The sequence below is a fragment of the Malurus melanocephalus genome, unplaced genomic scaffold (assembly GCF_030028575.1).
Source record: "Malurus melanocephalus ecotype Western Australia unplaced genomic scaffold, MMel_1.1 scaffold_62, whole genome shotgun sequence".
In the NCBI taxonomy this organism is placed as follows: Eukaryota; Metazoa; Chordata; class Aves; order Passeriformes; family Maluridae; genus Malurus; species Malurus melanocephalus.
In genome coordinates, this window is record NW_026623294.1 from 2,759,787 (window position 1) to 2,780,446 (window position 20,660).

General features: G+C 36.3%; 1 protein-coding gene across 9 annotated transcripts in view; it reads right to left on the minus strand.

Annotated features, from left to right (window-relative positions):
- UBR5 (ubiquitin protein ligase E3 component n-recognin 5) overlaps positions 1-20,660 on the minus strand; it is an 83,057-nt gene that overhangs the window by 21,215 nt on the left and 41,182 nt on the right. For 5 of the 9 annotated variants that reach the window (XM_057366299.1, XM_057366296.1, XM_057366303.1 and 2 more), the window contains 19 exons: positions 19,345-19,457; positions 12,821-12,964; positions 12,612-12,723; positions 12,250-12,404; positions 11,243-11,440; positions 9,908-10,118; positions 9,247-9,291; positions 6,104-6,230; positions 5,005-5,156; positions 4,515-4,610; positions 3,965-4,088; positions 3,540-3,637; positions 2,592-2,740; positions 2,100-2,191; positions 1,048-1,194; positions 829-947; positions 616-742; positions 391-520; positions 7-167 (listed from right to left, as the gene is read on the minus strand). In XM_057366299.1, coding sequence (XP_057222282.1) covers positions 7-167; positions 391-520; positions 616-742; positions 829-947; positions 1,048-1,194; positions 2,100-2,191; positions 2,592-2,740; positions 3,540-3,637; positions 3,965-4,088; positions 4,515-4,610; positions 5,005-5,156; positions 6,104-6,230; positions 9,247-9,291; positions 9,908-10,118; positions 11,243-11,440; positions 12,250-12,404; positions 12,612-12,723; positions 12,821-12,964; positions 19,345-19,457 — 2,500 coding nt within the window. The remainder of the gene's footprint in view (positions 1-6; positions 168-390; positions 521-615; positions 743-828; positions 948-1,047; positions 1,195-2,099; positions 2,192-2,591; positions 2,741-3,539; positions 3,638-3,964; positions 4,089-4,514; positions 4,611-5,004; positions 5,157-6,103; positions 6,231-9,246; positions 9,292-9,907; positions 10,119-11,242; positions 11,441-12,249; positions 12,405-12,611; positions 12,724-12,820; positions 12,965-19,344; positions 19,458-20,660) is intronic. The other 4 variants (XM_057366302.1, XM_057366300.1, XM_057366301.1 and 1 more) reach the window with 3 other exon arrangements.

The window sequence follows — 20,660 nt, forward strand, 5'->3', positions numbered from 1 at the left end:
ACCTACTTTTTCTTTTTGGAGGAAGCCATCTCCACACTAAGAATGACAAACACTCTTGCCACAGAACGTAGAAATCTCATTGTAACAGCAATAGCTTCTTCTCTGCGTCCTGGAGTATACTTGTTTTGCAATTCCTTTACCAGAGTACCCAGCAAAGTATCTAACAGCTGAAGAAAGAGGTCATTACAGCCCATTAGTTGTGTGTCATTTCAAAGCATGAAACATTCAGAGATTAAGATTCAAAAAGAGATCACAGTCATAAAAGTATAAATTGACAAAACCAAGATTAATCTGTTCATTTCTAATTAGTCTCCAAGTGCATAACCTGCAATACTTTAAAATATCCTATTGTTCAGAAAAACTACGTAAAACATGGCTAAGAGTGCTTACCAAAATGTCTGCTGTACATTTGACAATAAGGCAGTGTGTAAAACAGTCCAAGCGAATAGTTCCACTTTGTTGATTAAGGTAAACTTGCTCTTCAGGCAAAAGATGACCTATCCTACTGCTTGCACTAAGACTTGGAAAAAACAAAAAGAAAGGAAATAAATTTATATAAGTCAGCAGGTCTCAAATACCAGATTTAACTTTGCATTTACAACTATAAATACACACGGGTCTTTATTCTCCTGGGAGCCAAACATGATCATGGACTTCAGTGCATTCCAGTCCTGTAAAACACGTTCCAGAGCTAGCTGGGCAAAACGTGGAGGTTCTAAATCATGATCAGGCATATCAGAATCTAAAAAGACAAAGAAAAAAAAACAGTATAAGAAAGAGGTTCTGAAAAATGGAATTTGCCATTTATTTCACTGAAACAGATCTTACCTTCAGGATTTGCAGTTTTACGATTACGATCTTCCCTGATTCTAGGTGGTCTGTACTGGCAGTGTTCTACAGTTTGCCTGGCAACTGTCTGTACTAAAAACAACAGCAGATGTTCTCCCCTGTAATGAAAAAAACATTAGAGAAAAAATASGATATTTCAGACTTATTTACAAAAATAATTTAAAAAATTCTGCCCTCTCAATGCTAATATGAACTTGCCTGCTATTTGGCATGGTAACAAGGTTTGTGGTGGTAAGCAGACGGTAAAGAAGATCAAGGCGAGCAGACTTTTGTCCAGCAATTAGTGTTTTACACTTGCACTTTTCCCAGCAATCACAGTAGGCTGTTGGGGATGTTCGTTTGAGCCTACAAGAAACAGAAAAGGTAAACTGCAACACTGCTCAGTAGTATATACCAWATCTTTTCTACACAAGTTGAGGGTGTTAGTGTGCACACTTCGATTCCTTCTGGAGTGTTTTGTTTCTGATAGCAGCAAAATGCCAAAATCTAGCCTACAAAAGAGAAATACAGATTTCATACATGGCAGCACTTGACACTGGTCATCCRTGTTTCCTACACTCATCTTAAGAAGGCAGTTTCACTACAGAGCTTTGAATACTGCCTTAGTAAAACTCAGCCAAGATCATTTACTCTTCCCTGAAATAGCCTCCATAGAAGAAAGTTGAATATACTCAYGACATGCAGTAAAACCTCAATAACTGATACAGTGCTGAGAATATGTTTATTACTGTATTTGTTAGATTATAGCTAGGATATTAATGCTGTAGGATTTCCACCCTGTAACTGCAGCACAAAACATAAGCAGGTTCAAAGCTTTGGGCCAGGTTTATCTGAGATTTGATTCTTTGCTCACTTTTCCCTTTATTACAGTTGATTTTAAGAGATGAGCATGCTAGGTTTCTTCCCAGAAATTCACAAGAATGATCTGTCATCACGATTTATAAAACTGTGGGGGGCACCCAAAATGAAAACACTATATTATTTAGATACAATATTCTTAGAATATTATGCACTTTGAGAATTATTCATTTACTCTAAATACTACAAAGTGGAAAGTACAAAACCGCTTAAGGTTACTCTTTTAATGCTGATCTAATTAATAAATCTTATAGAGTGGAAGCAAAAGTATTTTATTAATCTTCTGTTCTCTAAGTTTGGAACACTTCAAACAATGAAAAAATTATGTATCAGTAAACAAAGGAAACCACAAAATACTGATTTAATTATATGAAACACAACACAATACTTACTTGCAGTCATGCCCTTTGTGACAGACCCTTGCACATTCTGTGCAACAACAAAGTGATTCCAATAGGCCACATGTGCGGCATTCAAATATATCCTTAAAAAAAAAGCATATTTTTTTTGTTACAGTGCTTGCAATATCACAGTGTATCAGGTTACAATAAAATTGCACTTGTTTAAATTGATGCTAAACTTAGAAGTAGGTCAGTTCTAGAAAGTGAAACTTAGTTGTTAAGTTAGAATATTCAATGTTTTCAAAGGGCTGTGTCCATCAAAATTCTTGTCAAAGTTAGCCAGAGGGGAAAAGCCACACCCATTAATAACCATGTTYGGAGGAACACAGTCAGCTTTGAGACTACAGAGCAATCTGGGGAGCCAGACTTAAAARTTACAGTTATTTAAACAATGCAAATAATTATTTAAAAATTAAACTAGTATACTAGCACAATACATGATCAAAACACGTTCCTATTTACTTTTTTTTAAAAAAAGCTTACTTGGTTAATATGTTCTGCACCAGTCCAGGTAAAACTGCATGTATCATTACAACACAAAACATACAAAGGAGAGTCATCTGGATTTGTACCAGAAGGACAAACCATTCCCATAAACACATCATCTTCTTTTTCACTGGAAGTTGCTTCAGCTAAAATAATCAATAGAATACCAGTGTTAAAAACAACCTGAAAAAATAACCRAAACCCACTAAAAAATCCATTTTTGGCAGATGCTTSCCATTACAAAATCTCATACAGAATTAGACGTTTGAATAAAACCTGTTAGAGCTTTTTTAGAAAACTTTCTGCTTGTCACATTATTTCTTATTGAAGCCACTGCAAATTCCTGTCTGAAAAACACAACCATTATCTCTTTCCCAGTTTTACATTCACTAAGATTTTAATAAACTCAATGAATCACCATTTTGAAGGATTATGGRCCATATTCTTAAAAAGAATGTTCTTGTTCTACACACAGCCCTACAGAACTATGGTGTGACAGGTCTAATCCACTTTAAGTTTTTCCCTAWATTCAATTCCACATATTTCTCTTTAAAAATTAAATACCAACATTAAAAGAGGGTCGCAAAATATTTTTTTGTATGTAAGTCTTTTCAGGAACAGGCTCTAGCTTGGCCAATCACTGTATTATATCAGGTTTTTTTCAATTTCAAGAAAAAAGTTCCATGCGGTGCCTTTGTGCTACCAAAAAATAATACCTTAATCCACTGGTTTGTAAAGTAATGAAATGCCAAAAAGACTATAAAGAACACAAACCCAATAATACTCATAAAAATCTACTGCCATATACAAACTACAAAAAAGGAGATACTCCATAATAGCAAAATTTCCCAAACATGCAGCAACCTACCGAGTTAATAATGACTCTGCACACATGACAAAGTTTAGAAGGAAACCACACACTAATAATTACTAAAACTGTTGTACCTTTAGCAATTTTCTGTGCAGTTTCTAGAATTGTAATTGCAGCAGGATATGCCCGGCCACTAACTGCTGACATAAATGGTGTCATACCTCTCGCATCCCTAGGTAAAAAAACCCCAACAGACAAGTTAAAACACTGAATTTTTTCAGTATAACAGCACATGTAAGACACAAATATTTGAAAACTTAGCACAGCTACCTTGCGCAAACAGAAAAACCAGAGAGTGAAAAAGCACTCTTATTTGCTTTACTTCTGTGGAACAAACATACTTTAAAAGGATGGCAGGACACAATATAGCTGTACTCGAACATTCTCCATTTTAACTAACAGGCTCTTGACTAGCCTTTTTAAAAAGGCTTCTATTTTAATTGATTTCAGGTGATATAAGAGTAGCAARGGTCGTGAGAACTCCTATGAAAATCCTTACTTAGCTGACAGCAATTCTCGAAGGTAAGGTTGTAGAACAACACTATCACACAGCAATTTCAGTATGAAATGAGCATTTGCCTTCCGATCCTTTGATTCCACTACAGATGGTTCTGTAGAAGGACCTGTAGTAAGAAAAATAAAATTGCAGAGAAACAGTTTTTCCTCAAAAAATGACTTCTTGCTAAAAGCAAGTAATTCAGTAATTCACTGGGATGAATAATTAGTAGCTTGGCAATWCAGTGGTTTCAGCAATACTTCACTGGAGTACTGTAAACTTCAGTTCCAAATTACATTTTGAAATACAGAGGGTAATCCCAATTTCATACTGATTACCATAGTTTTACATATTTGTAACTCCCCAGATACGTTTTTATATAAAACATAGTATGGTGTTCCATTTACTTTCTGCATACTTGTGAAATTCTGCTTCAATCCAATCTTCATCAGAGGAAGAGGCATTTTCCTATGCAGAAAGTCTGTGCAAGCAAAGACAGCTTTTGAGATAATTTTTGCTCTAAAGCATAATCAAGTAAGCAGTATGTCCTCACCTGGTATTGTGGAGGTGCTGGGTCCTTGGCTGGTGCCAGTCGCTGCTGTGGTAAGAGATCCCACAGCGGGGGCCAGGATAAAATCAATGTCACCATCTTTCAGTAAACAGAACAGCAGGATGTATATCAATACATAAAAACATCCCTAACAACATGCTCTTGCTGCAATGTCTAAAACACTGCACGTTTTCTGTATTTAACTGGTAATCTTTCCCACAAACGGCCACATTCCTAGGTCCATAATGTAACTCAGCGTTACAAAGCAGACTTCACAGAAGTTTGGYGCCAGCATTAGAAACACACATACTGGATTTAAAAACAGATGTTAAGTCTTCCATAAATTCTTAGTWACCTCAATGGACACTTGCTACATCAATGGCATTAGACAGATTTCAGTGTGAGACTAAAATAAGTTATTCACCTTAAAAGCCATTGGTTCCTGTGTCAATCTCTCTTTCCACAGTCTGAAGTGATATATATGCAGACTTACCTGGATCCATTGCAGGAGGATCTGGAACCCAGCTGGGAGGAGCTATTGGTGGAGAAACTGGGTCCTGGTGATCACTTGATGAAGCACCAGCTTCATGTCTGCCCAATCCAGCAGCTCTCAAGGATCTTCTCATCATTTCCCTTAATCTCAAACTGAATACAAAACCAAGGCAGAAATATGGTCATTTTCATTTACAGTAAGAACATATTCAAGAAGAATTTCACGCTGAACAAGGAAACCAAACACCTCTTATCCCTATKTTATTTCAGCAGAAACAAGGATGAGCTAAGAAATACTTTTTATAAATTTTGTTGCACCAGAATGTAATAGCCTTGGAAGAGGAGTCGCTCAGAAATGTGYCAAGTCAGATTTATGCTCAGAACACATTCCTAATCACCACAGCACTGCCTCTTGCAGGCAGCAGCTGATGGGCATTCTTATCACTGTTTGACATTCCTTTCAGTTCATTGCCAAGGGTGCTAAGCTTTTGCAAGGACTTGCTCTTGCTGCTTCTGCTTTTTAAAATMTAACTACATGAAGAGGTTAATGAAAGGATAAAGAACAGGTCTTGAAAGAATTTCTTTTTAAGAAATGTAATCACTGCTTAGAATAAAAAGTTCTTCCCCAGTGGTGTTAYGTTGGTCTCAGTATGATTCATCTACATAAGCAACCACCTCCCTCAGATATTCTCTTAAAACAAGCCTGGGCACCATCACAGCGATGGTAACTGTGATACTTAATACTTCTTGATAAAGAACTCYAGAGCTTATCCTCAAATTCCCTTTTCCCACAAGGAGGAACACTTCCGCTTCACAAATGACAGACAAAGCATTAACCTCAGAAAACATGAATAGTTTAGAAATATCCCACCATTAGTCCTCACACCAAAAACGGTTCAAAAAGCCACTAGAGCTCTAATTTGGTGGTTAAAGAAGTGAAATTCGATTTTAAACTACCAACAGAGGCCGACTCTTAAACCGGACTGAAGGAAAGAATTAGTAACAGCTTGAAGTTAATACAAGAAAACAAGTTAATACAAGTTAATACAAGTTAATACAAGTTAACACAGAAAACAAGAAGAAAGCATTACTCAGTTTACCTTCTGCTGCTTGATGATCCTGCCCTATTTCCTGGACCATTACTTGACACAACAGAGATTGCATTTGCAATAGCTTCCACAGCTGACAGCCTTTCAGCAAACGTGTTCCTCTCAGAGCGCTCTGCTTCTGAAAAATCAAGAAAAGCGTCAGTGCAAAAAGTTTACCTGGGAAAATTGTATGAAAGAAGCATAAAATATGAAATGCAACTAATCTTTTTTTYTTCTTTTTTASATTTAGAGAGACAGACTAGGTTTATACACAAATTTTTATTTTGGATGAGCTTTTGAGATTCTGTACGATCTTTCAGTATCACCAACAGACAAGGACCTACCACATAGCCAATTCCAGACACTTGCTGAGTCAAGGCTTCAAAAATAATGATAAAAAACAAAGGAAAAAAACTAAAACAAAAACAAAAAACAACAACAAAGAAAAAAGAAAAAAAACACAAAAACAAACAAAATAACAATAAAAAAACCCACCAAAACACCAGACCAGGAGAGAAACAAACAAATAAACAAAGAACATCCATGGACAATACAAATCTGTGGGTTTGCAATATATACACTTCATGTATGAAAATGTCTAGGAGAACAGTGTATAAGAAGGCCAATATAATGTTTACTTCAAAAAGAACTAGCATTTCTTGTAACGTCTACAATGCTACGCACCATAACACCTACAGGTTCTAGTCATAAYGAGGACCAAATTTTGTTAAGTGAGATACAGAATATATTACAAAAACCAAAACAGTTTCTGGTACAGACTAGAGGAAAAAGGTATATTTCTAAATAAAGAAATGTATTTCCCTAAAGTGACGCTGATCGTTCTTTCAGGACATGTCTCAAATTTGTGAGGACTAGTGTTCACTTTCCACTCACAGGCTTTTCAAACTGAAGAGTCGCCATTCTCTGCACACTTATTTTCACCACTGACAGTATTAAGGCCTAGATAATTTCCTTTTTTCCCTTTTTTTTAAAAGGAAACTACTATTAATACCTTTCATTCAAAGAATGAAAGAATAAGGTAATCTGACGGCGTTTGTTACCTGTTACAGTATTCTTTCTATTTTTTACTCATCACTACCTGAAGTAAAAGAGATCTTAGGCTTTGCTTGTTTATAAGCATTTGCAGGCTTCTTAGAAAAAATCACCTACTAGCCAAAACAGACAATTATTAAACACTGAGCAATGAGAGAATACTGCTCCTGTGCCCCTAGCTCTATACAGTAGCTGTAACTGATCTGCCATTGTATTTGTGCCATACTCCTTTCCTCAGAGCCACTAGTTCTCATAACTCATGACAAGTCACTTCTGGACCCCTCACACAGGGGGGTTCACAGCTCTTGAGAGTGATTCCTCAAGCAATTCAACCATTACCTGCAACAGAGCTGTCACCTGTTCTGGAGAAACTAAACTGCAACTGAATTTTCACTGTTCCACTTACAAAGTTAGCATTTGTTTTTGGAGAACCATCARTTGTAAAGGCTTTGGGCTCTAATGGGTGATTTGCTATTCTAATGAAATCTGTCTCAGTTCTTAGGAAAAACCCTGAGTTTTTTATGTGTTCAGTGACGTTACTTAAAATTCAGTATCACAAATTTTTCATGATTTCACAAGTTTTGGACATCTCTTTTGGACATGCTTTTCCCAAGATCCTTTCTGCTGGCAAGACTGAGGAGGTATCAGTTCACAGAAACAAAGCAGCCTTCCCCCAGCTTTATAGGTCTGGGGCCACTTTTGCAATTCATTTATCCACCACTGYTAGAGCTATAGCAAAACTAGACACAGGATCTGTGAGAGAAGGGGGAAAAAAGCTTATCCCTGCTGTCAATAATTACTTTCTGGCACTAAAGAAGACATCTGTGTGAACAAGAGTGAAGAATTTCAAGCAGGCACTAGYTGGGAAGGGGCACTGCTTCTGAAACTGTCAAGAAACAACGCATCTGTATGTCTGGAATTGAAGCCCTTACTTCTAAATCAAACTCCTCTTACAGTTTAAGAGACAACCATATAACCAGTAACGTAAGTCACTACTGCCCTCCAGATGATACACARAAAATAAGGTTATCCTAATACCCATCACTAACAGTTACAGTGGAAACTAAATGTGACCTGAATCTAAAGATACGAATCTCCTTCAAGGACAAGTTTTATGAGGGAAAAAGAGAGAGGCAGAGGAGTGTCACAAGTCTATCAAGTTCATAATTTTTATTTTTCAGAAAGTTAAATTACATCCAAATGAAGTTACGGAAAAAAATGTCAAGGTTGCAAAGACAAGCACTCAAATTAGGAAAAGTCAGATTAAGTTTGCCTATGCATCCTTATTTCAACTTCCTTCTGTGCTCATAGTAAAATAATCTTGAATTACACAGTTGGGTTTTGTTTGTTTTTTTCGGGTTTTTTTTCAGATTGTTTTTGTCACCCCACCCGCCCTGTGYCCAGCAACAAGACCCCTGCCTCAATCAGTGCACAGGATGGACGACACACTGAAGATGAAGGGTTGCACAGTGAACAAGCTGTTTATGCCCTGTYTGCTGCAACATTAGGGAGGGGTGTAAGGAAGGCAGCAACAGCTTGGGAAGGAAAGAGGGAAATGTGTTGTGCTTAATGTCACAGAACATCACTTTGGCAAAGTAAAACCTATTTCTGCCACATCTATCAGCACACAGAACTTTGTGAAACAAGTTTTTACAGATGATCGTGATACATTTTACTCATTTCTGGACATCTAAAGGGTGGCTGACTCACAGAAATAATTAGCATTCACAGAACAACTAAAACTACAATGAATCCAGTTCTAGAAATCATKGTTTTGAAGTAATACCTACTCAAAATCAGGCCCTAGGCTTCTCAAACAGAATGCTCAAAATTAGTTAATAGTTTTGAWTATAGAAAAACTTCAAGCTATAATAAAACTCCAAGCAAGAGATGAGAAAGCTGCAGCATTACCCCCATTTTATAAATAGGGGTATGAGGAACAATTAAGGTCTATAAATGACTAAAATTCAATGACAGCACCATACAAAAATCCCACAAGGAAGTTCATTCATTATTCAGGGCAGGGTTTGTATGGTGTGCAAGAGTAAGGAATGGGGCCACACACTGAATGATGAGGATAAAAAGAAATATTGAATAGCTACCCATTCGGTGAGCACCGTCCATCTTGTGCACTGAATGAGGTAGTCCTGTGGAAAAAATAGTATGACGGTGTAATTAAAGACCATTTCACAATGCATACCCATGCAGAGCACATGGGTAAACTTAATTCTGCCATTCCCTAATTTTYGAGTGCTTGACTTAGCAACCTTGTTCTGTTAACATGCTTTTTTACATAACAGCATTAAACACCCATTTTTAAATGGTGTCAGTAACTGGCATTAATAGGTCATTCTTCCACATTTCTTAATACGTGTCAATGACAAGTAGCATTTCTAATTAGCATATACTAGWACCCTTCAAAAATACTAACTACCACTTCTCATCAATTTTACTGGTGATATAAAGGAGATTCTAGTGATACAAAGGTAGCAAAATACCTTTTTCATACMAAATTAACATGTGAATSTCTAAAGATTYTTRAATCAATAAAAACAGCTTAGTGCTCTTAACTACTGAATTCTTGTGTAATTTTAATAAGAGTAATAAAAATGTTGTCTCAGTACCTTTGAAAGGCCATGACACATTTTAGGTGCTAAATTTTAATATACCTATATATGAAGAATGCAGGTTTTATTTCAAATTTTCTTGAAAATGCATGAAAAGTTTATTTTCAAAGTATTTTTATAATATTGTTGAGCTCACCCTCTTCTTCTTTTGTTTCCTTGTTGCTGGTTGGAAAGCATACRGATACACAAGCATGGAGAATATTACGGTTTCCATCACATCTATGGCCAAGGAACGTCTGCAGCATTTGTGGATTCTGATCCAAGACAACTGCTTGCTCAAGATTCATCAGGTATTGTCTGCAAGCCTCATAGTCACATCGGAGAATGTGCTGCATCAAAGTTTGTTTCTGTACTCAAAAGAATAAAATATTTTAGAAATGTAAAGGACAGAAGGCAGATTAAAGCTTCATAAATACTCCACATTTTCTGGTTTTGAAATAGGAAGGCCTTTATCTCCGACACTGGCTGGAAGTTAGTGCATGAGCTGTTCAGAATATGCATCATCTCAATTATAGCAGTGCTGAAAACAGAGTTGTGTGCATTCAGGCACAGACAAGCAAAGGGAATAGAGCAGCAGAAGCTATCAGGCTCACAAAAGCATTCCTTTGGCTTCACAGCTGGATTCGTAAGATAGATGACTTCCATTTCATAGCTCCATGTAACATGGGAAAAGTGATACAACTGAAAAAGCCTAAGGATCTACACAAACGAATTCTAACCTAGTTCCTTTTAAACAGGTGATTTATGTGCTGAGAAGTGAATGATTAGAAGCTGTTGATGGTCCAGGAGGTTCACCCCATATATAACCAGCTTTTCCATAATGACGGARTTCTACTTCACTGTGAAATCAGTCTAACAGGTAACCAGTACCTCCGGGTGGCAGCAGAGCACACAGCAGATGAAACTACACTGCCCCAAATCACTGATCAGATTTTACCAGTATGACACAAATTCACAGCAGAATCACTCATACAGCACCACTGACTAGACGGAACTGTACAGATGATTCAAGTGATAAAACCTTCACTTTCTTCTCCAAATTTCCTAGTGCATGGTCCAAATAGAAGATTAAATTTTATTTTTTTTTTTTTTTTAAAAAAGAAGTATTGCATTCTCAGGGATGCTACCAAAACAAGTTGTTGATCCCTGTGAAAAGCTGTGCACCCATGAGACAAATAAAACTGCATAATGTTAACAGATATAAAAAGGTAAGCATTTCAAAACTGATGCTTAAAAAAACCTTACTAATAACAAGCCTGATACAGAAGTCATGCACCTTTGAAAAGGATCCTTCACTTTACTTGGCAAATTTGTGTTTTCAATGCTTCTAAGAGAATCTTTGGTTGAAATTAGTTTCTTTCAAATAGTGAAAATACAAATCAGTATCTACACCTGAAACAGCTTCAAGCATAACTTTATAAAAGCAAGAGAAAAAAAAGCACATACATCTGTAGTGGAGAAAATATTTTACCTCAACAGCCATAATGATAATAGCAGCTTTCTTTTTGATGGTCGAGTTAGCAGGAAGATTTGTTAAGGAATGAACACCCATTCCAAGACTACTAATAGGTGGAAGATCAAGCCAGTCAGGGTCTCGTATCCCACCCATACAATCTTTTGCCATTGGATAGATTGTACCATTTCCATCTCTAAGAATAATAGGCGATTCCTACATTTGGGAATAAAAAGTTTCATTATTAAGTCTCCACTATTGATAAATTTTCTCKTTCCCAAGAGGKCCAGCTCTTCTTGACTGCCAAGTCTGACAACAGTTTGTCCAAGATTCTCATTTATGTCATTGTCCCCTAAYRTTACAAGYRGTGCAATGTAAGATTTCCTTTGGCAAATGTCTGAAATACTCTTAACAGAATAAATACCACTGAAAGTATCTTCCTTATGATAGTTCATTAATCAACATTACCAGTGAAACAAATAGTACTTATACTATGAGCTTACATAAATGCTCCAAGTAAAGTTGAATATATTGAAATGAAACACTCAAATTCAGTTATTTTGCAAAAAATGCTTCCTTCATTTATCCTAAACAAATGATATCATGTTTGTGGAAGAGCTGCACAAAACCTCAACCATTTTTAGTGAATCTGTATTTTCAGTCAAATACAGAATATTTTTTTTAATATTTCCATTTATTCTCARAAGTGGATTTGTATCTGACCCAGTTCCAAAATATAGCTAGATAACAAGTTGACACTAATCCAAGAACCATTCTGTGACCTYCCCCCCACCTTTTTTTACATTCAAGGTTGAGTTTAAGTAAGACGTGCTTAGGTAAGGTGATGCTATTCCCCTTGTGCCCTCAAAATATTAAAGGTAGCAGCAAGTTTTTCATAACCTGTTCRAAAAACTATTTCTTTGCCAGACTTTGGAAAAGCCTTACAGAAGGCTGTACCATCTAATTCAAAGATGACAGAAGTGAAGTGCAGTGAGGTTAAATGACTGAAACACAAAACCACAAACCTGTCCAGCTGTAAAAATAGCAACACTTCTCTCATTCTGACCCAGGAATGCAATGCTGCTAGTAGGGAAATTATTTTCCTGTTCAGCCTTTCCTGTGGCAAGGTCAAATATGCAGTATCGAACCCAGTTCCCAGTTTTCAGAACAGCATGCACTCCTTCAAAGATACATGAAGAAAAAAGTTAATGTGTTTTATGGATGGCATCCAATAAAAGAACTCCTAACTAAAGCACTTTCAAGAAATTACTAATATCACTGGAAGCACAGGTTTATGTCCCTTKGAAAGCAGGTGTTTTCCACTTGGAAGAGAGACAGGTAATAAAGGAACCAACAGATTTGGATTCACAGGGTACGTCCTACTTACCTTTTGAATCTACATTTACTGCTAGGATCTCTGTTTTTTCAGGAATACACAGCTTTTTGGGTGTTCTTTGAAAACAGTCAGGAACCTTTGGAGTTCCGCCAGTTTTTACGACCTGAAAACACACRTAAAATTTTAAGCTGCAGTTAAGCACACACAGTGCTGACATTTCAAAGYACTGACTGTCTCCTCAGTGTTTCACAAACACATACCTGCAGCTCATCTATTCTGAGCAGCCTACAGTCTTGGAGGAGAGAGGAAGGATCAGGATCTGAATTAGAACTGCTCTGACAGTTTGCGTTATTGGATGTGCCTGGAAATTTCACAGCAACGTACGCACCATCCACTTTCAGCACCTACAGGCAGAACRTATTAGTTTTACCAAAAGGCTGAACAGAATGTGATTTGCTTCAAAATAAACAAGACCTGTATCAGGGAGAGGAAAAATTTACAATAACCAGTGATAAAATTCTATAGTTCTTGGTCATTAGCCTTGTCACTTTGCTAAAATTACAGAAATTTGAAACACTTGGATTTCCTAATGACTTCAGGAGCATCCTGAGTCTCTCCATTTCAACATCCTATATCCAACAGGAACCAGCATCAACTGACTAGAGATGCTCCTACTGGTACTCCCCTGGTCTCTTTCCAACTTCCACCTCCTGGAAAGGGCAAGACAATCTCATGTTTAACAGCCTGGATAGGCCTTTCTCTTATTAATTTGTGCAAAGATTTTTGGAAATAAACACTATTCTCAGGGCAGTGTATTCCAAACATTAGCCAACAATTCAACAACAACAAAATCTACACTGAGTCTCCTTGTTAAGTGCCCACTTTGCTCTTATACTATAAGTAAAAAACTTTTCTTTTCTGGCCCCATTTGAGAATTTTTAGGGCTCCTTCCTCAAMAGGACTGCACACAGAGGAAAAAATAATTCTTAAGTTTATAAGTCTATTACCAGCTCTGTACATTCAATGATGAAGTTCTCYACTCAGTCCTTTAGGACTGAAGGATACAGACAAGTCTATCCACACAGTCTTCATGTATGTATGTCTGTCTTTCTCTGGCTCCCAAAGAAATAGATGCTGTTCAACCCCAAACTGACACAATCATTTCTAAGACTGCAAGCCTCTATAAAGAGCTGCTGCCATGCATATCTAATCAGAACTGTCAAAACAGGCTTCCTTGATATAGGAACTTCTTATGCTATCACCAAACAGCAAGGCCCTTTGAATTTCCAGCTGAGACTGTTATTTTCTCAAAAGGAAAACAAAACTGAAGTAGAAGGGGGTGGGGAAAGGACAGACAATGTTTTAATTATGAGCAGAAATAAGAACTCTGCATATTTTCAGTCTTAATCAAAACTAGRTATAAATAACCAGCAGTCTTTAATAAGCCCTAATATCTCAATAGTTTCTACGCAGAAAGTGCTTAACAAAGGTCTAGATGTAACCAATTTTATCTAACAGGTGTCCAACAACAAAAAAAAAATKTCAAGATATTGTATGTAATAAAAACCCAGGCACTTCCATGTTTTCTCCCAACTTCTCTAGCTAATTTCAGCCTATCAASTGCACAAGAGAAAATTACACACTGACAAACCTTAAAGCATTAGCAGATTTATTTTGTAACAAAGATTGTTGTGGATGGACTTACAGCACTTGCTCCCCACATGCTTTATGAMATTTCACTCTAGAAGCAGAATTACAAGTTCTAGTAGTAGAGCATCAMTCAYAGCTCTAAGAAYACTACCCAAAATTTCAAAATTCAGATCTAGWCAAAAGATTCACAAACAATAAGCATCATCTGTACTATACGATGACAGGTTTCTATAGAGATTTGCAAAACAATTCTCTAGACAAAAACTGTGGTTAAGTAAAAGTTTATTCCATGCACATTTAGATGTTTCTAAGACAATCAGACTAATTTATAAGCCTGTAATCACATGCCAGGGGTTCAATCAGAGTTTCTAGTTGAACACTTAGAATCTTTTTATTTTTTCATAAATGACTAGACATTGCTAGAAGAATTTTATAAATTTGGCTGCTTTCTGATGGAAATACATCTTAAGAAAAGGTGCAGTTCCCCTGTTTTTAACATACCCTATCTCCATAATTAAAAGGTTTTTACTACATGCTTTCTGGCTGCTCTTTAAGTGTTATCAGTACATCATTTCTCACTTAAATCACTTTCAATGTGTTCAGAGACATAACAACACTTTTTAAGTGCTGGAACTCTTATGGCATCCATATGACAAATATTTTTTCTTTCCCATTCTAGAAGAAAATCAYGTATCTTCAAAAACTGGAAAACATGTTTATTAAGATTTGGCTAAGAAGATACCTCTTCAGAGGGTACTAGAATCAGCTCTTTAGTTAAAGTTACTTGCAAAGCTATTGGCTGTTCTACAAAAAGAAAATGAAACTTGTCTCTTGATGTAGTGAGCAAGGAGCTTGAGTGAAGCATTTGACAGCAATTCTACATAGAAAGTTCCAAAGCAGAGATGTGGTACAATGAGCCTACACCAAACAAGATAAATATGCAAGATAAATACGCAACATAAACACTCCTCTTTAATTGAAATTGTGTAAGTCTGAGATAGCTGAAAAACTCATTAACAAATAAAACGCAAAAGCTTAACAGACTTAGATGCTTTAGCTTACAGAACTAATGTACTTAACACTGCTGATACTGCTGACACACAAGTTTCACCAATGAGAAACAAGCATTTTATCGAGCTATGTATACGAGATGTCACTTATTAGGATAATTTAAAAAATAATCAAATGAAAAACAGCAAGCAACAAAATGGAAGTTTAAATAATTTTTCTGAAAACCTTTTTAGTTCGTTTTCAACAACAAGAAAATGACATCTGGTCTTTCTTTTTAATGGAATAAAAAAAATTATTTGAGAAATTGAAAGATGAACAAAATTGATAACTCCTTTATCCTTACTGACAACCTGCTGCCACAGTCCCTAACACCAGAATGACACTGGTAATCACAGAATCTTWCCCTCTACAGAATCACCACATTCTTCCTCAAAACACAGCAGCAGAACACTGGAGAAAATACATTTTTATTTCCTATTCAATCTTCTTCTTGTAATGGAAGAAATTTTAACAGAGAAGAGACTTCTATCTCTACTCCAAAGGTAGAATGGGCACCTTCCAAGAAATACTGACATAATTTTTTAAAATACTCAACTTTGAAGGACTACAAACAGATTCCTCACAGGGAGTGGTTAACTCTTCTGGGACAAGATCCAGTCTGAACTCGTGCAATTTGTCCTTCTTATTGGAAGGCTTCAATCTCAGATAGGAATCAAAGGAAAAACAACAAGTTCAAGTGACTGACTGAAATAATGCAATACAAAGTAAGAATAAACTACTCAATCCAAATTTATGTTTTACAAATTCCTAGGAGCTGACAGGCTTTCTGSGGGTAGGAACTCCAAAACTGGTAATACACAGGAGTCTCACCTGGTTGAGGATAACTTTGATGACCAGAAGTAGTTTGGGGAGGCCTTGGACACTGCCAATGGAAAGCCTCAGACCAAAATGAACCGCAGCTGCCAAAGAAGAAAAAAGCAGCTCCAACCCAGGCTCCCCATCCCTCTTTTCTAACAGTGATTTCAGACACCATTTAAGCCATTTCAAAAGAAGAAACCCAGAAGCTAATGTGGTTAAGCAGAATATCTCAAAGCACATGGGATCAACAGAAAAAAGCTTTTATGCCTCTGATACCAGAGAGCAGTAACCAAGGTTTATTTCTGTCCATATCTTTTCTCCACAACACTGGAAGAACACTCCATCACACTTCACACCAACACAGACAAGAGATGGGACAAGTTCCAGGCTATTTCATTCYACCAGTCTTCCATTAGACACATAATCCTGTGATGATTACCTCTTCCATCTAGTGACAGACTTACAGGAATAAAGGCTTACTTTTGTTCCAAGCCATGAAGGATTTAAATTGAGACGAGATTGGAAGGTAAGAAATTCCAAGGGGCAAGATGACTACATACAAGAATATGTCTATGCTTTCTCAATTTCTTTCAAGACCGCCCCACTGTTAGAACTCCTGCACTCTCATCACACTCCCCCATCATTCAYTGCTTTGGCATCATATGTAATCCATACTTACAAAGCAGTGTGTAAAATGAGGGCTGCATGATCTAGTGGTTTTACAATAATCACACTTATCCTGGATCTTAGCACTCAGGGTAGAGCTGTTTCATTATCAACAAAGTGCTGAGACAGACAGAGGCACTTGAGAAATCAACACCTTCTACCTGCCCACCATTCTACCAAACACAGCAGGAGTCATGGAAGGATTTYAAACAAGCATTTTTTAGAGACATCATGAAGCTGCTGCATACATCTGAAAGCATGGGGACATGAAATTTCTAGAAACAAAACTATGTCAGGAACACAGGCTACACATCAATAAATGTGAACCCCTTTTTTYCCCCTCTCTAAATTCTACCTCCTGAAGACTAAGTGAAAATTCTTCTTGTGTAAGATATAAATAATTTTAAAAGGTGGCAAACATTTTGACAGAAGCTCATGGCTACCACACCTTATTTATTTTATTCGAAAGAACACAAACATTCAAACTTTCAGATGCTCTTGGAAGTAAAAGGACARAAATAATTGTTTTATTCCTCTTACTCCTTCAAATCTGAATCATTACATAAAGCAAGATTTCTGGCCTCAGAAATCAATTAGTTTAATGCAACTGATTTCATGTTGTGCTCAAAAAATAACCACCAAACTACCAGTGTGTATTTCGCAAAGATGCGCAAGTATTCATATGCTCTATGGCCATGTACTTTACTGGATGACAGCCCTTTGAGAGAAGTCAAACATTGCTCCACTGACACCACGCTTTCTATCAAGAAGTTCTTAAAATTCATTGAAGCTTCAAAGACTTTCTAATTTCCTGAGACAACAAGGCTTGTTTGTTCGAGGTTACATTTGAATAGTATATTCTCATGCAAGATGCTCATGCCACTGAAGGCACCCATAACAATACATCAACTGTATTTTCAGTTTTCAGACTGTAAATCAGTAAACAGAAGACCMTGGATGACCAGATTAATGTACGTCTGGGTGGACTATAAAAGGGTAGGACCTTTTAACAAATTAAGTCTTAAGAGCTCAAACCCATATAATAATGGTTTTGCAGTCAAGAATTCCTCATACAATGATACAACTAATCCAAATTACAAACTGAGCATATAACAAGGCATAAACTTATTTATTCCCTTGTTATAAAGTGCATTTCTGTCTTTAACCTGGACACCACCAGGCAAAAAGTAGTTATGATTTTGTCTGCTGGATTCTACCWAAACTCCAAAGATAAGGTGTCACAAAATTGTAAAAGGAAAAACATGAATGGCAGTATACATCACTAGAAAAGGACAGCATGCTTTATGAAGGAAAAAATCATTTGTGCCATAACAAGTGATCTAGAATAGACTCAGAACAGTAACGCTATCCAGAAGACATGCCAYTTACTACTTTTAGCACTTCAGTGAAAATATTACATAAAAATTCAAGCTTGTTTATTATAGTAGTTCTTGATGCATTGCAGAGATTGTATTGCAACTGTATACAGAAATAGTAGAACAGTCTCTGTTCTACTATTAGAGTCTCTGTATTAGAAATCTTAGGATGTAAAACAGGAAGGACATGTCAGAACAAGAGAGACTTTCCCAAAGCTGCCATCAGAGGAAAACAAGTTTCAGTGACTTCAACTACATCTCAAAATCTTATTTACCAAAATGAAAGTTTTCAATGAACTAAGTTGCTTCATATTCCCTCCTGCAGAAATGACCTAAACTTGATAATGAAAATTCATTGTGAGCCTCCTTCGTTCAAAGATACTGCTCAAGACAAATCTTACACTGCCACATAAGTAAACCCATTAGGGATGCAAGTTAAATAACTTAGCAACTTCAGCTGCCTTCTGTTGGACAGCTATTTATCCACATCTGGTAATATTTTTTTAAATCTTCTATGTAYCAAGTAGAAAGCAACCCAATCTTGTCCTTTTGAGAAAAACCTRTGTTGCTTTTATTTTTGAAAAGCATACTAATGAACTGTCTAGAGGACCTAATCCCTTCTAACACTGCACAACAATGTCAAAGGAGAAAAGGGAGTATTTTGCTCTATATGATTTCTAAGTCAGAGCAAAGGTGCATTAGAGGAAAAATGAAAACATTACAAGGACTAAACAAAGAGACTTTTCACAGTAATAAATCAAGTAACTTTACATATGAAGCATATGATTTCTAATAAAAATATTTTTGTTCTTTGGTTGCCAGAACATGTGATTCACCCGAACATTCTACCTATGGGTCTGTAAAAGTCAGTCATAACAGGTGAAACACTTCACAATCTCACTGGCCGTGTGGGCATTGCTCAAGACAACAAAATAGTATTTTGGATAAATCACATCTGCTTTTYTTAATATTGTGGTTCAATTTGAAATACCAGAATGTAATTTTTTAAGATTAATCACGTTTTACTCACAATACATCTACTCTAGAATTATCATTGTGTTATGGAGAAATACAAATGCAACAAAAGTCATACTCATCAGAAACAGTCTCAGGCATCCCCAAAAGTATGATTTTTTAAACAGTTAGCGTATCTAAAATAAAAACTTTTTTTTTCCCTCCTCCCCAAAGACAGTGGGACAGTGTATTTTAGATTTTAGACAAACCTTGCCAACAGGAACGTTTTTAACATCTTCCACAAACACAACTTCCCTCAGAGACCACTGTTCTTCATTCACTTTCTCCTCCTCTTTTGGGGCAGGAGTAGATCGTCGTCGCTCTGAGAGAGGAAAATTATTACCAAAAAGAGACTTGAAATACTTMATCAAAGCATCTAAATGCAATGTTCAGTATACAGCAAACCTTTCCCCCCAAAATATTATAAGTAGTCAAATGTACAAATAATTAACAAGATGTTAACAAGAATACAACTTTAAGAGTCAAAGCTACCTAACAAGTATATCATGTCACTTTTATGTTTTTCTATAAATTTAGCACTAATAAAGCCTATATGATAAGCAAWGCAACTTTTAAAGACATTTAAGAAAAGTAATTAGAATACAGTATGKTTTTAGATTTTAAATAATACAATAATTAGAATACAAAAATTCAAATACAAGAACAAGCAGGGCTCAGATACTCATGCTGTGAGTAAAACAGCTGACACTGTGAGACCATTCAGTCACGCCTGCTACAGTGCTTTACATCAACCTCACAAAAAGTCTGCTTGCCTACCACATATGGATTACTTGGTAAACTTTTCAAAGAATAGCAAATGAGGCAGAAAATAGCTATTTGGGCTAATGGCAATTGCAATACCGTTACATTTGCTGCAAAGATTTAATCTGAACAGTAACTGTAGTACACTCAGAATCAAATCTATATATATAACATGGTTAAATTAACACTGACAAGAACTTTYAATCTTCCAAGTTGAGTATATAGTGTAATTAATACTATCAGTATATTTAAAGTAAGAGGCAGAGAACTTCTAAGCTAATTGCACAGTGAGCTTCAAACATTAGTTCAAAGGCCCAAGCAAAGTTGTAGTCAGTGAAAAATTACAGYTGAATGAACTGCAAAAGAAATCAATAATAAAAGACATCTAGTAAAATGAATGGTGCAGATCTGAGCATGAGATTTTCAATCACTGCACRAGGCTATTTCAGTCATTAGGTCAATGCTTCTTAAAACTGCAGTTTGTGAACACTTAGAAGAAAAAGCAGCAGAGAGAAGTTTTCTTCAAATGATGGCATTGTAATTAGCACGTTATAAATTTATGTGTTTAAATGGAGATAAAAAATGCTTAAGGAGTTACATGAATTTGGATGTAGTATTTCAGGATTTTAAGTACAACTTACGCTATAAARCTTCTATGACTGCTTATGTATGGCAGTAAAGAATGTCTGACTTTAGACATTTTCTGCAATACATATAAGCTACTGCTTTCTGCATGGACATTTRACTGCAAGACAAGCTCTTC